Source organism: Botryllus schlosseri, chromosome 15 (genome assembly GCF_051294905.1).
Source record: "Botryllus schlosseri isolate E-star chromosome 15, Bs_hap1, whole genome shotgun sequence".
NCBI classification, from domain to species: Eukaryota; Metazoa; Chordata; class Ascidiacea; order Stolidobranchia; family Styelidae; genus Botryllus; species Botryllus schlosseri.
The window spans coordinates 11,847,262-11,864,459 of NC_137250.1; the positions used below are offsets into that span (position 1 = coordinate 11,847,262).

Sequence of the window (17,198 nt, forward strand, 5' to 3'; positions counted from 1 at the left end):
CGGACAAGTTATATGCGAACGTTAAGGAGACTGTTAACTGTTGAACAAACTTCGATAAATCCTGACGTGTGGAAGTATAATAGAGGCTATAGCAAAGGGCTAAGTCACATATATTTCACAGGACTCTGAGAGCTTCGCCTTCCAGAAAATTAAAAAAGGCTGCATTAAATCGAGATATCAATTACACATTTGAGCTGCGTACACACGGCGCAATGATATATTTTGAGTCAATTTTCATTGTTGAAGGTTCGCTATTTTTTCGAAACCACCTGAATTTCAGATCTTCATTTTCTACGTTCACTTGAAGTGAATATGACGTGTCTCGAAAATCGCAACTTCTACTGATAATTGAGTATAAATTTACAGCGCTAGTTCTACTTTTACTAGAATGCCAAAGATGAGTACTTCAGAAAAATACTAGACTTTGGCTTCAAAATTCACTTCTCAAAATCATAGGGTTTAGTCACAAAAGCCATTATGTACGGCGTTAGTCTTGAGACTCATCAAACGGGCTACTGGGAGTTAAGATTTATTATTAAAATAGATTGGGAAAGATATCGAATTCCGAATACCCAACCGTGATATTACACCATAGTCACGATAAGACAACACCCACTATACCAGTGTTTCCCAACCGGGAGGGAATTCCCCCCTTGGGGGGAATTTTGAAATTTTTAGGGGGGAATCTGGCTTAATTTTTTTAGGGGAAATTTGGCTTTGGCATTGTATCGCGAGATACCCTGGGTTCTCAAGGTTTTTTAGATTTTTATGGTATAGAATTGTTAAGTAGAGATAGTTCTTTACAATTGTATGTTTCTTTGGCGGATTTCAAGCTAGGTATATGTTTAAATGCCTTCCGTAGCTATTACACCCCCTGATAAAGTGAGGCTCACGAGACGATTTTGTTGGGTCCGCGACAGCCTCTCGACCAAATTGCTACTAAGCAGGAAAACGTCAAGCCGAATTCAGCACAAGGCCGCTAGTGAAATTGTTTAACTTTTTAAGCCAACATATGAGCTAACGTGAAAAACATACCGTACCAAATTCATCGATTCAACTCAAGTCCATAGCAAGTGGACTTGGTGATTTGTTTTTTGTCAGCGGCTACCCGATCGGTCAAAAACAGGTCAAATCTTTTACTGTACTTTACCAAAGTTTAGTGCGGTCCGCATTCGCCATAGTTCGGACATATCTGAACATGTTTGGCCATTAATTGCTCAGTCAACACATGGTTGCGCGTTAAAAAGCACATTTTAAGTCACAGGCAACTTTTTCATAGGGGGGGGGGGGGAATTCCAGCTCAAATATCGGCCAAGGGGGGCACGAGACGAAAAAGGTTGGGAACCACTGCACTATACAATTACAGGGAAAAACACCAAAACCGAGCTCAAAACTACTAGCTTGGCCACGAGCATCGCAACAATTACCTGTACTGGATCGCTTGACGTACGTATTCATTACGGTTTGTCACGGTGACGGTGGCATGCAATTTGCTCAACGAGACGACCTTTCAAACACAAATATGACAATCGCCACTCTTTAAAACCCTAGGTTCTAAGGCAGCTCACCTGTCCAGCGGCAGACTCTATAGTGAACGGTAAGTTCATGGCTTCCAGCTCTTCAGCGTCGGCGTCGCGAATAAACATCAATTTCGGCAAGAAGTCCTGATGGGATATTTGTGGTATGCCAAAAAAGTTTCAGTCGAAGACATAGTCACTTTACCTTGTCTATTTCAGATATGTCAGTCAAACACTGCTCCTGCCCGGACAATAACTTCCACATGGGCTCGGCGAGATTGAGACTCAACGGGCTGCCGGTTCGGATAGCGATTCCGATCAAGATACCTGAGACAGGTCGGGTTACGTTACTACACTGACGGTACTGTGTCTTCAATTGCCAGCTTCGATAATCTCACTTTTGACAAGACATAAAAATCAACCGCAAGTCGGCTCTCGGGAAACCAAATTAAAATGGAAAATTCTCATATACGTCGTCAACTTATTATTTCTAGGAGTAACGCCTCTGCAATATAGCGGTCGTTGAGCCATTGTCCGTTCGCTAATTCATCAGGCCATGGACATTGGACGGACATGGACACGGTGGCATCATTTCTGATGGTTTTGAAACTGAGAAAGAGCTAGAAATGGCTTCCGCTAGAAATAGACGAAAATCCAGTCCTGGTTTCGCAACTGTACATATGATATATACAAAATAGTACCGCAGGCCATGTAGTCGAAGTTTTGTGCAACTTTCTTGGATGGATTCGGGGTCTCACAGAAATTTTAGAAGTCTGTTAATATGCTCCACCTCCAACGGCTTTCAAAGAGAACCAAATACTCTCAAATGTTACTAAAACGTGATATCACAACTTAATTTCTTTCTGTAAGCACGATTTTTATGTATTTTCGCGAATCGTGCATGTAATGCTGATAATAATAACTAAAAATGTAACAAAACGAATGATAGAGTCGAAGTTCTGTGACCAAAATAGTAAGAGTGCCAAACTCAATTTATTTCTGCGAGCACGATTTTTTCTAAATTACTGCGAACCATACATGCCCGATTCCCCCACTTCCTGGGTTGGCCGTTAGTGTACTGGTTGGTTTCACTGCTCCCTATGGGCTCTGAGTAAGAGTGCTATTTTGGAACAGCGTCCTGACACGTGTTTACTAGGTTTGCTAGTGTAAAGCCGATTTCTGCGGCGGGTTTTTGAGGAGTGGAGCTGAAGTTCAGCTTCAACGGCATCCTTACCCAAAAATTTATACATCAGCGCGTACAAATGCGAAGCCATCTCTTCGTGCGGCGATATCACGTGACAGTCCCGATTTGTCCCGGACTCGTCCTGCCCGTTCGGCGTCTGCATCAGCAAGGGCACCGACCCGTTCTCGAGCTCGTCGCACATTTCCGCGATAGATTCGCTGTAACCGCCGCCGCAGTCGTCAACGGATTCACCTGAAAGAAATCAACCTGCCGGCCACAGTTCACCGAAACCTGGCGACTCCCGCTGCACGTACCGACAAATTTCACTTTCCAAACTCGGTGCGGTAAGAAGACGCTGTCCGGGAGCAGTTCGCGTATTTTCAAGGTGGCCTGGTAGAAGACGGACTTCAGAACCACCAGGGCCTCGTGGGCCACGCCAGTTTTCTTTATTTCCTTGACCTACGAAAACCAGCATTACATTACGATACTCTACGCTGTTACCAGTGAATTTGACATTAGGAACATACAAACTATTTATTATTATGAAAGCGATGCATCAATATTGTACTGATAAAGTCGAAAATGAATGTTCCGCTGAATATCAGTGTGATTTGTGGTGAATTTGGTATTCGAAATCTTGCGATAAAGTGCTTATGACCTATGAACTCTCATTTCGTATTTCTGTTCCTTTCATTTGGTGATTAGGTCAATGATTGTTTGATTGTTAGGTTAATACGTAGTGTGTAAATGCGTTAGTGCGATCGCTAGCCAGAGCTGTTAATTTGCCTGTGTTGTCTTCGCTGGATGCTACTTGCTGCTGTAAGAACAGATTATCTGCTTCTCTGGAATAAATTCGATTGAAGATATATCTTAAGCCTCGACGGATCAGGTCAAGATAGATAGATCGTTCATCAAGAAATGTAAATAAATGCGAAAATGAGTGTTTCACTGAATATCAGCATAGATTGTGATATGCGGCGCTTGGTGAATTCGACACTTGGCACTTGGTATGTATGAATGTATTCGGGTTAGGGGTTAGCTGTTGGGTCCGGATTAGGGGCTGGCAAGTGCCGAATTCACTCCATGCCAGTGGTTTCTCAAGTAGAGCCCAACACTCCCATGGGGGCGTTTGCAACCAGGAATGGGGTGCTAGCTACTAACTGGGTGATTGGTGGGGGTGCTGTAGATTATCTGTGCACTGAGAGTGAAAAAAAAACCTAACACAATGAAACTTGCCTCGATGCGATTCAGTTCGATGCTCGGCCCGTGCTGCTTCTCTCGGATCATCGTTATTTGCACCACTTTTCTGAAAAAGCATTCTTTTCCCGAATTTACCAAAAGGCCGCGAACGGCGTCTGGGAAACGGCGCGAGGTCGCGGGCGCGTAGAAATCAGAAGTCACTTCGGCCAGGGCGCTGGAGCACGACGGCTGCCGCCAGGACTGGTCCATGAGCGTCAGAAACGGGATGCAGCCGCACAGAATCTCTGCATAAATGAGACAACGACGCAATGTTTAGGGAAGAAAGGCATTCACGGCAGTCAATTCGCGAGCGTCTCATACATTGCCGACAGCTTACAAAAATCCTACTTTAACGTAGGTTATGGTGGAATTTCTCATACACCGAAGTCCCAATGGAAGAAATAATGGGCTTTGTGAGATGTGAAAGGCGTCGAATAACCTTTCAGAATCCAGAGCATTGGTGTTCAAGGTTGGCAAATTCACTGCTTGGGGGCTAACCAAGTCGCAAGGTTACGAGTCACAAGTCAATCTCACTTTTATTGTTTCAACTCGAGTCAAGTCCAAGCCCGAGTCCAAGTCATTATGTTCACTCTTCAGTTTTAAATTCAACCCGGTTCAACCCACTTTTTTCAACTCTGCTCGAGTGATATAGAATGGGGCTCGCATTCCTAATACATCAATTTTCTTCAGTCTCAACAGTTTCTGGCCTTATTTTCCAAGTATTAGGACTGATAGACAAAATACAAATAATGTGGTGACTTTACTATTGTTCGAAGCTACAATAAAATGTCCGTCTTGCCCGTCCTAGTCTCGAGTCATACGACTTGGTTCGAATCATGCACAATGACTCAAGTACAAGTCGAGTCAATACAAAAATTGACTCGAGTCGAGTCATTTTACACATTCGAAAAAATGACTCGAGTAAAGTTGGGTCTCCAAAAACTCGCGACTCGAGTCGTCACAACCCTGGCTAAAACACCAAGTCTCCCAGGCATTTATTTTCAAGTTCTTGCGAAGTTGAATGGTTGATCCACGAACAATGAACTTTAATGCTAGCTCCAATTTTCACCATGCAAAACCAGGTCTTCAGATCGATAGATTTGAACTATACTGCCAACCTGTGCCTAGGGCTGTTTGCTGATTATTCATCCCACAAATCTGATTGAAATGCATCAACAACTACTTTGCAGAATACAATTGAATAATAGAATATGTTCATATTAAAATAAACCCGAGTATTTTCGGCTGACACTCGTCAGCGGTAATCGCCAGTAACTACTAGAGAATTAAAAAGAACATTGTAGATCAAAATTCAACAATTGTATCAGATAAAACTATTTGTCAAAGTAGGTTCAAATAGCTTACCCGAAAACTGATTCAATAGCACAAGCCTGTTTCTCAACACCGGAATAGGCAAGGACTGCAGCAGGTTGTACTTAATCGGTACGGACAACGGCAGTCCGGACTGGCTGCTACGTTTCTTGGTTCGCGAGTTGCCCGTAGACCACGCCATACTGTGAGCCGAGCCACAAGCGACCCGGTCCACTCCCTGTCCCGACAAGGATTTGATCAAAGTCAATCGTTGAGCGGCTTGCGTCGATCCGTCCCCAATCTTAAAGTGAAATACTTGATACCTCATGAAACAGAAAATGTATTACTTGTTTCATTTAGTTTGCATGACAGCAGTAAGTACGCCAAATCACATACAAGAATATGCATATTACATTCACATATATTGTTTGAAGAGCTTCTTGGAGGTACAGAACTTCAATATATACAATTGAATAGTATATTCATATTGAAATAAACCCGAATATATTCGGCTGACACTCGTCACTAGTAGAGAATTGGAAAGAACATTGCACATCAACAATGGTATCACAAAAAATGACGTCACATGCATGAAATTTTAAATAATCGGGGCAGAGAGAGCGCTAAAGCTCAACGTACTATTTTCAGATGGTACACAAACTCCTTCTGTAGGCACACGCTTGGCGTATTTTGATAAAAGTCGACTCCAAAGCACCCAAATGAAAGTGTTAACAGCCTTTCCCGACAACACGGAATATGCCGTCCCGAAAATTTTTCACGCAAACAGGATTATCTAACAGATGTTAGCCAATTGCAGAATTTATGGCCTTCGTCTGTTATGAATTAAGCGTCAGGGGATGAGTCAAACCTATATTGTTATACATATTATCGAATTATATTTTTTATAATATAACCTGTTCTATTTAAAGGGGTATGGATCTAAGGCAGGAAGACCGGGAATAAGAAGCATACCTGTCCCTCGTCGTTGTCACCCCAAGCGTAAACCTCTCCGTCCTCAGTACAGACGACGCAGTGCAAAGACCCGGTGGAGACGTCGACCACCTTCTTGTCTTTGAGATTTTCGACCAGTTTCGGGTACCGGACGTGCTGATCGGACCCGTGTCCCAGCCGGTAATAATCCCCTTTACCCCTGGACACGAAAACATTTATTGGCCTCAGCGCTTCGTCTACACTAGTGGTTCCTAAGTGTGTGATTTTGTTGCCCCGGGCTCTGGTCAGTCAATTTTTTTGCGGAGTTGAATTTTTAATTCATATAAATTTGCTTCATGTCGCATAAAAATGAATGTGTTTATGAATTCTATAAACTTCGTAGCAATGGGGTGTTCAAGTACATATAAACTCTAGTTTCACTCGACAATAAGTATGAAAATATCAGTACTTCCGCATTAAAAACTGGTCGAGTAGTAGATAAAACCTAACAAAGTACTACACAAAAGGTAAGAAGGCGACAAAGATATGTTGAGCTTGATAAGGGGGCGATGACTCAAATAGGTGTGGGAATCATTGTCTACGCCCCAGGGTCTCGAGCGTACCAGGTGTAGATCTGTCCCGACTTGGAGAGGGCCAGTGAAAATTGACTGCCGCATTTCACAGTAACGATGTGTTTGTCCCGCAGACTTTCGACTTCCACCGGGACTTTTGACCTGAAACCAAAATTATCATCACATCACGGACTGTACTTGAAAATTTGGACTTGCCAAAACTTACATTTCGCTTCCGCCGCGCCCCAATTTTCCATAATCTCCATCGCCCCAGGACCATACCATCGTGGCGTCGCTTTGAGAGTTTGACTCCCTACGCGGCCTATTTGTGACGCACAGCGTTTGGGAGTCCCCGCTACCGCACGCCACACACCGCACCCGGTAAGGCGCCAGAAATTCGACCAGCTTCGGTTTCAGCCGGTCCTCGCTGTCACCGTGTCCCAGCCGTCCGTACCGGCCTTTGCCCCACGTGTAGAGGTGGCCGTCTTTGGATATGGCGGCGCTGTGCGCGCCGCCCGCGCACACGTCGACGATTTCGACGCCGCGGAGTGACTCGATCACGCAAGGACGATCACAGGATCTGCAGACGATAGAAATTTAAAATGAAATAAAAATAACCATTCCGACGCAAACGCACGCATAAATTCACTTTCACGCAGCTATAGTAAATTGGGCGTTTGGTTCGGCTGAATATTTTGAAAAAGTAGATTTTGCCAAACTTTTGCCTAAAAATGCGATCACGCAGGACCGTTCACATGATCTGCATAGGATAGAAATTTAGAGTTATTACAAAGCGACATCGAAGGAAACTCGTCCGTTAATTTTAGCAGTGTGTTTTCCCGCAGACTTACTTATTTCTGGCGTTTAAGGAACCAAAACCAAATAGAGAAAATGCCAAAAATAGGCCTTTATGGAAAAGTCAGGAATTATAAAGAGTGCATTTGAAGCGAAAAAACAAGTGCATAAAGCAGGGGTTCTTCAATTAAAGGCCTGTTGACTGGCTTTGAGGAGACTACGAAAGGTCAATGAAGATCTTATGGCGGGGGTCAAAATGGCATATATTTAAATTCTGGATTTACGGACAATATGTGGAATGATCGCTCGAGCGATTATGGAGTAGACGATTATTGAACAAAAGGTAAAGTTTTCTGTAGTAATTGGCAGATTTCGGAATTCGTGAAGGAGAGCCATAATCTATGAATTCAGCGGAATGACTAGGCATATTTCTGTTATCACCAACGTGATTCAATCAGATTGCGTCCTTTTCTAACATGCTTCAATTCGGGTGAATATTTTTTCATAATATTGAAAATTGATGCCACTCGTGTAAAAATGCCAAAAACAAGCTATCTTTGATATGTTTGGAATATGCCCAAAATACCTATGTGTGTGATTCTTCCTCACCGCCGTTACCCTATACGAAGAAACTAGCTAACGCACAGCATGGCAGAGTATATCCATATTCTCACTTTCTGGTGCCGTGACCCAGTTTTCCTTCCCCGCCGTCGCCCCAGCTGTAGACCTCACCTTCGAGCGACAAGGCCAAGATGTGTTTCCCGCCAGAATTGACCGAAATCTTAACAAACAAGCGGATTGCGTGAAAGGCAAAAAAACATCACAGATAAGTTTGTCGTAACAGAGACTTTTAGACATGTCTTGCATATCGGTGCTTCAAGATACTTTGACCATCTAATTTTCGAGTAAAAGTACAGCACATTACATCTACTAGCACTGCGACAAGGCGAACATGACTCTTACTTTGGTGATATGCACGTGACGAATAGACTCCAGCAATGTAGGCAACGCGATTGATTCGCTGCTTCCGATACCCAATCTTCCTGCTGCGCCGTATCCAGTCGCGTAAACCTGTTACAAGAAGCATTTAGGAATACCGTACTCCAATGATATGGTGACCCATAAATATAACCTTTCCGTCTGTGGTAATGGCGTACAGCGTTTGTTCGCCACCTGTGAGGGTGGCAGGCTGCAGCGAGACAAGAGTGCTGCACAAAGTCGGGACCTTGATTTTGGCCCCGTCTACACCTCCTAACTGTCCTCGGTGGTTGTGGCCCCAGCCGTAGATCTGCCCGCTTCCGCCCCAGGTTCGCGTCCAACTGCTGGGCGAGCTAGAATTAAAATCATTGATCGTGATACCTATACCATAGGGTTACATTTGCCAAATTCCGCTGACACTGCTGTCGTTTCACTCAAAAAGGCGACGATTACATCACCCAACACTACTCTCCACTTTTCAAAATCCCAAGTACGTAAGTAATTCTCCCTCAATAATCCGTTAATTACAAGTAGAAGCAGTCTCAAAATGTAAGTACTCGAGCTTACTACTTTCTGCTTTAAAAAACCAAAAGTGTAAATAACAGGTTTACCGATAAATTGTTAAATAGAAGTAATCGAAAACATAACCACTTCCATTTTGGTACTTGAGAAAGAGTTGGGATAATTTAATACAGACCACCTCTACTTTTGATTAAATGTTCAATGACGGAAATTTGTTCACGCTGTAATATAACGTAGGACTTGCAAACACTCTCACCTGTTCATCCAATCGACGAGCTGCTCGTCCATTTCCTGTGTGAAAAGTGAGTTGTCCTCGTGCGCGGGATGATACGAACCGGCGTCGTCAGCCGAGTCGCCGAGTAAATCGTCCAGTTTCTGTGACACTCTCTGCAAAATCACGCGATACAATATTCAAATCAAATCTAACCGATGGCAATTCAATGCCCGCTACGATTTGTAACGAGGCACATTTTATGAGCACTCAAGCTTAGACCGCTTGCCCCGGTGTCAGACGAAAATATTTGAGTTCATTCCAATATGAATATAATACTCGATTGTATATTGAAGTTTTGCACCTCCTAGAAGCTCTTGAAACTACAAACATCTATAGAACGCGATGTGAGAATACATAATAAATGATATCGCAGAGCGCCCCACCTGGAGAAACACGGCAGGCATTGGATTCCTGCTCACGAGCGCATCCATCGTTTTTTTTGCAACAAAAAACATCGAAAACGGAGCCAGTTTCAGTCGTTCCTCAACGTTCCGCACGTGATTTTCAATCTCCATATCACAAGCAAGCACGAGCAGCTCCTGTAAAAGAAATTAGGGTTTGATGCTGTGACACAGCGATACTGATGAAATAGGCTTACCCGTAAATAGGGAGTGTGCATCAATTGTCGACCGGTGCGAGTGTGCGGTTCCTCGTACTTGTACTGGATCGACAGAATGTCCGGCAGCGCTGAAAAAACCCGGGTTTTAGGGTTGCGATCCAGTATTTGCGAATCTGTTGTTCCACGGGTCACCAATACACAGCAAAAATATATACAATCCAATATTATTTCTTTACAAAACTAACAACATCAATGAAATGGATGGGCTCGATTCTAGCAGCACAAGTCAATGGATCTTAAGTGAACTCGTCAGAGACAACTCAAAGACTGGGCTTGTATGTTGTCTTCATGTTGTTAAGAGAGAGAGAGAGAGATGCTTTCTCCCACATGTATACCGTGGATAATTCAATACATATTTGGTAGCCTTTTACAAAAGTAATCTTGGTTTTAAAAACTATTGAAAGCCAAGAATATTGAACATGTTGAATCCTTACAGACCTTCGGTTTGCACATTTATGTAAAAATTGTAATGGGGAAAAAAAGTTGAAATACCGTACAGCAGAGCACAGCGCTTGTAGAATTGATCAGTCATTTTCGTTAAAAAATTACACGCGATTTCAATAGATTCCAAGACCGCACGGTGTTTTACCTGATATCAGCGGCTTGAAAACAGATATCATGGCCTTGTTCTTCACTGAGAGTCGACTGAACAAATTGCACAGGTTCTGCAGCTGCTGGACAGCCCAGATTTTCACGACAGGTTCTGTAAAGGGAATGGCGCGCTGAAAACAAATATAACGACCGTACTCTCTCCGCCTGCTTCAACCGATATCCAGAAGTGGCCAATCACGAAGTACTTATATGGTAGATTCAAGTAATTTTTGCCTACTAGCACTAATTTTAGACCATTTCTAGTCAACAGATTTTAAGTGAAAAGTACATAATTCTAACACATTTATTTTGGTACACATTAAGTAGTTTTGGGGTATGTCTGCGTCCCCTTTACAATTCAAATGGCGATATAAATTGGGGGAAATAGCCCCTGGATCAGGGTAACTGAATTCACACATTCACGTATTCGTAGCGTCATTAGTGAGGCGATTACTTTTTGACATGTCAAAAATAGTCAAAATTTTGTCAAAATCGTAGTGTTAGGTCGAAAATTGTCAAAATTGTCTACAAAGTAAAATTATTTTGCCCACAGCAATTGGATGGTGGCCGAAACTATCGTTTGACATTTTACACCTTGTAGCCTACTGTTGTAGATGGCCTATTGTCTATTGTGAATCGTTACCCATCGAAAGAATCAAATAAATTGACGTGGCGTGATCGTCAACGCGGCTTAAAACGGGTGAAATATTTCTATTTCCAATTTTAGCAAATCACATTGAATCAGACTTCCCATCCCAAAACCATATACTGAAACCCAGAGCGTGCAGATTAGCATGCTCAATCGCCCGATCCACATACCGATCAAGTTGGCGTGGACGCAAGAGGTCAGCACTTTCACGAGTTGATGGAAGACGTCTTTCTTTGTCCTGACCAGCTCTTCGATTGTCTGCTTCGAAACGTCGGACACCGCGTGATTGAAAACCGTTTCCAGTAGCGTCGCGATGAACGCCGCTATCGGTTTTTCTAACAGTCGACGATCGCTCATCTCCGTCAGCTGCTGCTTGTCAACGCGGCCGATCGTAGCGACCGGATACGCCGTGAACTTCCAGCCCCATCTAGGAAACAAGATGTACGTCTATAATTTGCTGTACAGAAGGTCAATTACGAGTTTATCATATGAGATATCAAGAACATATGTTCCAAGACTGTGGAGTCGCAGTTTCATTAACCCTGTGAAAGTGTGCGACTAAACGTACTACTCCGGTATACAATCCTGACTGCTGCTTTAGAGGTCTATTAGTGTACAGCAGATCTCTGATGATAATGTTGCGACAAGCACTAAACTTGATCTTGAGGCGGTTGTTAACATTGAGTACAAAATTTAGTAATCTTTTCTATAAAGGAATGGAAATATTTTCAATAGAACACCATTACCACCATTGGGAATCAAAAAAATAGCATGTTTCAAATTCACTTAGTCATAATTATGACTTCAAAATTTAATATAATCATTCAATTTTCTTAGCAGATTTAAAGGATTGTTGGTGTCCAAGTTTTACGGAGAAAATATTAGAAATTGGAGCTGGAGTTGATATATCGAAAACACAATTGAATTATACATCCATAATGAAGTGAACCAGAAAATTTTCAGCTAACACTCGTCAGGGGTAATTGTCGGCAAATAGTAAAGAATTCAAATGAACTTTGTGTATCTACATTCGCGCCAACAAATATAATGTCTCAGGACTAACAATACGACTTTTGATATATGAAGATCTTTTGAATTCTCCTGTAATCAGGGTGGTTTCAATATGAGTACACCATGCTATTGGATATTGAAGTTCTGTACCTACAACAAGAGTCTTATTTTTTTAAATGTCTGCAGTCTGAGGTAAAGTGATCCGACCCCACAGCCCCGTGTATGAAAACTTTCAACTCGAAACAAATCCACGTTACCCGTTTACAGAAGCGTCGCTTTTGAAGGTCCAGGAAAACTGTTCGCCCTCGACGAAGTAAACGTCCGACCAATTGTGTTGCTCCCTCCCTGCACAAAGCGCAAGTTGGTCAACTATGATATCTCGAACTGGTGATGTGTTGCAAATCATACTCACCCGATAGCTGGGCGATGACGCTCTTCCTGTCGGCGTTATACAGCGTCAGCACGTCGTGTTTCGTTTCCGTCGAGCATCTGCCGTCAAACTCAATCCGAATGCTCTCGGCCCCTGAAAGTGCGGCAGGATTTCAGCGGACTATTTCGGATGTGAATTATACCGGTGAATTCGGCACTTGGATGCCCCAAATCCTCACCCTGACCTCCCGCTATCATAACCTCTAACTTGAAGCAAAACCTAACCCGAATATATTAATACATACATACCATGTGCCGAATTCACCACATGCAGTATACCACACACAATTTTATTACATATTCAGTGAAATATTAATTTCTGAATTCATCAATACAATATTGATGCATCGATTTCATAATAATAACCATAGTGATTACATTTCCAAGGCCGAATTCACTAAGTGCGAGTTCACTGGCAACCTTTCGGAGTACCAAAGCAGGTCTTGCCCGTTTGCGTTTTCGGGGCACTCCTACTCATGCTCAATAGTTTTTCAATGAAAATCACTCAGTTTGCACACTTGGAATTTTGAAAACTAAAAAGTAGTTATCGGATAAGTTTGAATGAATTTTCAGACTGAAATTGTCACACAAGAATGGCGTGAAATAGCTCCCATACCACAATAATGCTGAGCGCCAAGCGGGGATAGTCGTGGATACCAGTGTTACTAATCACTAATCATAATCAGGTATTTGGTCTGATCCGGCCGGGGATAATATCATCTTGTCGGATGATATTATTAGAGAAAATGACTTGCGTGAAGTTGAGTCACCAAAAAATTGCGACTCGAGTCAACACAACCCTGGAATATACTTACGATTAAAACAGCATGGCTTTTCAAATCTCTCAATCAACCCATCCTAGTAAAACTCACAAAATCAAAAAGTTACAATAAAAGTACCCACCCGGTATTTTTACAGTTCCGGAGACCTCGCAATCGTCGTCGTACGGGTGAATGCTCTCCCGACTGACAGGACTCATTTCGAATCCCGCCGATTCCGCGAGATCCGCAATCTTCTCCAGCTCGACAATCGCGTGGCTCAGTAAAATTCTGATGGCTCGCGGCTGCGACTTCACCATGTGCCGTAAGGCGTGGCACGCAGCCGCGTGACTTTCTAGCGGCATCCTAGACGCCACGGAATATTTCAAGACACCTGAAAGTAAAACAGTGTACTTTTACAATAACTTTAAACAGATGCTTTCAATGAGAGACCACCGCCAGTCAACAAGGCGAAAAGACATTTTCGAGGACACGGGTTCTTTTTCCAGGCCGATTTTCAAGCCAGGATTTTGTGTAGATTTCTAGAACTGCTACTATTTTTAGGATTAGTATCAGTTCAGTATCAGGTTATTAACAATTCCATCATTTCAAAACACTGTAAGACTACGAAACGACTTGAGTCAGAACACCCACCTGGGCCTAGGCGACGTAAATAAGGGGCATGCACACTGGATGGAAATAAATAAGGGATAACATAACATAAAAGGACTAGCGATGAAAATGAATTTGACGCATGTGTCGATGGACGAAGTTGATATGTAAGATCGAGGGCCGGTAAGCTTGAGGGCTGACTGGTATTTATTCAGTAGAAATTAGAGCTCCGCTTTGCCTTCATAAATCATATTTTTGGCAATTTTCAGACGCGATGAAAGTAGTTATCATTGTTACTCGAGTAGAAGTAGAAGCAACATGGTGCATATCTACTCGAGTGTGAGTAGAAGCAGAGATTCGCAAGTAAAATAACAAGTATCCTATGTCTGGTTTTACATAAAAATCTGAATAATACTGCTAAACGTGGGCGATATCGTCCCCCTGTGGGCGATTTTGAGAAACAAGGGGGCGAAAATGTTCGAACGTCTAGTGAGAATATTTAATTAACACGGCCAAAAATGCATGTGAAGACGGCTTACTCTGCATATGACGCGAGAGTTGACTGAAAAAATATCAACCCAACGGAAAGTGAAAGCGGAAACTAGTTTTCTGACCACCGTGTCCGAAAAATGACCCCTTTTTGTCAATTCACCAGCGATAAGAGTTAGGTGAAGAAATTTTGCGTTTATATGTCCTCTTTTACGGATCAGTAAATACGGGGAGGAAAAATTTGTGTCGAGCTTGATAAGGGGGCAATGAGTCCAAAAATGTTGGGAGCCGCTATTTCGGAGTTCTGTTAGAACAACATCGTTACATCATACAACGCCAAATTGCCTTTAAAAAACGAAGAGGAATACACTTTAGATTTGTTCACTTACTCGCCAGCGACTTTGCGTCCGGTGGGTTAATCTCAGAGTAAATGGAATTATCCGTGGAAGAAGTAGTGCAGTCGTCTGCCGGATTATCATCTGTTAGCTTCCTTGGAGTGTCAGACGTGATTTCCTCGGGCGACGTAATCGTATCGGCAATCACCGAGGCTATCGCGTGGTCGGATATCTTTGCGGCGAAAGCCGTGCTCGTACAAGGGATGTCGTCATCGGAAACAGACGGTAGATCGGGCGATTCGACGGTGCCGACGGCGGCCGGGGCGTCCCGTTGTGTTTGAGAGATGGGCCGTGATTTTGTCTCATCTGTTTTGTCTCCGTCCGTGTATTTCGAAGGCAGCAGCGTGCGAGACAGCATTTGTCGCGTGAAGTTGATCTGTAAATGCCGTAAGTGTCAAAGTAACCGCCGTTGGCATTACAGTGGAAGTAATGTCGTGAATTTCTACACTAGTACAAGAACCTTTTTGTTGAAAGCCAGGATTTGGTGCAGATTCCTAAAATCGCTACATTTTTCAGGATTAGAACTCAAAATCGTCTTCGCAAATCCTATTTTTGACATATGCTCATAGGTGATGAAAGTAGTCATTGTTGGTGCTCAAGTAGAATTAAATTTTTACTAAAGCAAAAGTAGAAGTAGCAATATCAGAGTACGTCGAAAGCAGGTATTTCCGACCTAGTTTTGCCTGAAAAACTGTAAAATGCCCAGTACAAGAAGTAATTTGAAAGTTTAACCACTTTACTGGGGAAAAGTTACTTGAATTGAACTAAAATATCAACCACTAGCGACTGTCCCACAATAATGTTATGAAGCCTAATCCCAAACTAATAGTACGCTCCAAATGAACATCATTGCCAAGAGGTTGCAGTGTTATTGCTAACAACAAAACATGGCCTGCAATCCTCAACTCACGAGTCATGACCAGTCAGCAAACCCAAAAGACAATAAAGGACGGCTGGCCAAAAAGGAAGGGCGGGGCGGAGAAAATCACAAATTAAACTCAAACACTTAAAAATGGGAAGGATTTCCAACTTTCGCTTGAACATCTTTCTAAACATTGTCGACTCACTCTTTTCGCTTCCAGCAACGTTTCCAAGGCGCGCTTCTTTTTCTGAATCGACGCCAACGCCAAAACGGCTTTTGCGAGCGTTATTTTCTCGTCCTTCTTGCCGTCGAGGTAGACGTTATCCTTTGACGTGTCTGCCTTGTTTGCGAACACCGTGCCTGAAACCATAAGAAGAATTTACAGTACAAAGAATGCATTGCTGATACCGGTTAATGGGTGTTGTGTCTGCCCTGATTTCGTATTGAATAATAACAACGAAAGCAATCTTTTGAATACTCGAATCCGAATGAAGTATTAAAATGATTCGGGACGTGTAGTTAGAAACGATTATTTTGTGTACTTTTATATTACGTCCCATTCCACTACGGTTATTCTTCACAAGAATGACAGTTTTGATGCTATTTTCCCACCGTGTAAGCCTCGATTAGTGGTATCACAGCATACGAAGATTCGCACGTAAGTGGAAATGACATATCTTTGAAGTCGTAATCAGCTTACGTTATTGTCACGAAGTGTATCAAAATATCTTTGGTCCTACAAATACCATTCGAATTCTTATGTGATACAGAACAAGCGAGATTTTCTTTGCGGCCGCTAAAATGTACAGATCTGATACTCGAGTCACCGAGCTGGTCGATTTCGTCCAGCCCTGCACATAGGCGATGGCAACCTTGCAAGCAATGCAAGCTACAAGCAAATCCGTCCGAACGCTAAATACCAGAGAAATGGATCCCGGTTTCTTTTCTCTAAAAGAGCGCTCACCTGCTATGTCCAGCAAGTCACGTTTCGGCAGACTCTGCTGAAAATCCGACGCGTACACTCCAGAGTACGACATCCCGATGCAGTCCTTGATTTGAGAGAATCTCACCGGCTCGAAGACGCCGCCCTGCGCTTCGTCAATGGCAGACCACGCGATGCTAGAAGAAATGGACGTAATACGGTGGTCAAATTAGTTGAAGCTACTCAATCAGTTTCTAATCAATTTCAAATATAAGCGATGATTTTCGAGCTATGCAATCGAGTATGCCATTTGAAGAAGTAGATTTCGTCGAGGCGTTGCAGTCTCATGTCTGCCGATCGGCGGCAAAAGCTTTTAGAATCGCAACATGCATATCATTTTGTCTGACGTGAGATGTTCAATGACGCTACCAAAAGGTGCAATTTCCAGTGTTGTAACCAAGTGACAAGGCTTCCGAGTCACAAGTCAATCTCACTTTAATAGTTTTGACGAGTCATTTTCAATTCACCACCGAGTCCAAG

The 17,198-nt window shown here is 42.9% G+C and overlaps 1 protein-coding gene across 5 annotated transcripts in view; it reads right to left on the bottom strand.

Moving 5' to 3' along the window:
- LOC145457616 (E3 ubiquitin-protein ligase HERC2-like) overlaps nt 1–17,198 on the bottom strand; it is a 102,326-nt gene that overhangs the window by 39,927 nt on the left and 45,201 nt on the right. For 3 of the 5 annotated variants that reach the window (XM_080335834.1, XM_080335836.1, XM_080335835.1), the window contains exons 65-83: nt 16,701–16,855; nt 15,942–16,096; nt 14,869–15,250; nt 13,524–13,772; nt 12,604–12,714; nt 12,449–12,536; nt 11,351–11,607; nt 10,530–10,643; nt 9,920–10,008; nt 9,705–9,860; nt 9,304–9,434; nt 8,680–8,878; nt 8,511–8,618; nt 8,222–8,328; nt 6,979–7,332; nt 6,804–6,914; nt 6,223–6,400; nt 5,305–5,551; nt 3,427–4,184 (exon numbers count right to left, since the gene is read on the bottom strand). In XM_080335834.1, the coding sequence (XP_080191960.1) occupies nt 3,850–4,184; nt 5,305–5,551; nt 6,223–6,400; nt 6,804–6,914; nt 6,979–7,332; nt 8,222–8,328; nt 8,511–8,618; nt 8,680–8,878; nt 9,304–9,434; nt 9,705–9,860; nt 9,920–10,008; nt 10,530–10,643; nt 11,351–11,607; nt 12,449–12,536; nt 12,604–12,714; nt 13,524–13,772; nt 14,869–15,250; nt 15,942–16,096; nt 16,701–16,855 (3,526 nt within the window). In that variant the 3' untranslated portion in view covers nt 3,427–3,849. Of the gene's footprint in view, nt 1–1,427; nt 1,508–1,568; nt 1,665–1,722; nt 1,845–2,751; nt 2,953–3,014; nt 3,160–3,426; nt 4,185–5,304; nt 5,552–6,222; nt 6,401–6,803; nt 6,915–6,978; nt 7,333–8,221; nt 8,329–8,510; nt 8,619–8,679; nt 8,879–9,303; nt 9,435–9,704; nt 9,861–9,919; nt 10,009–10,529; nt 10,644–11,350; nt 11,608–12,448; nt 12,537–12,603; nt 12,715–13,523; nt 13,773–14,868; nt 15,251–15,941; nt 16,097–16,700; nt 16,856–17,198 lie in introns of those variants that run through there. The other 2 variants (XM_080335838.1, XM_080335837.1) reach the window with 2 other exon arrangements.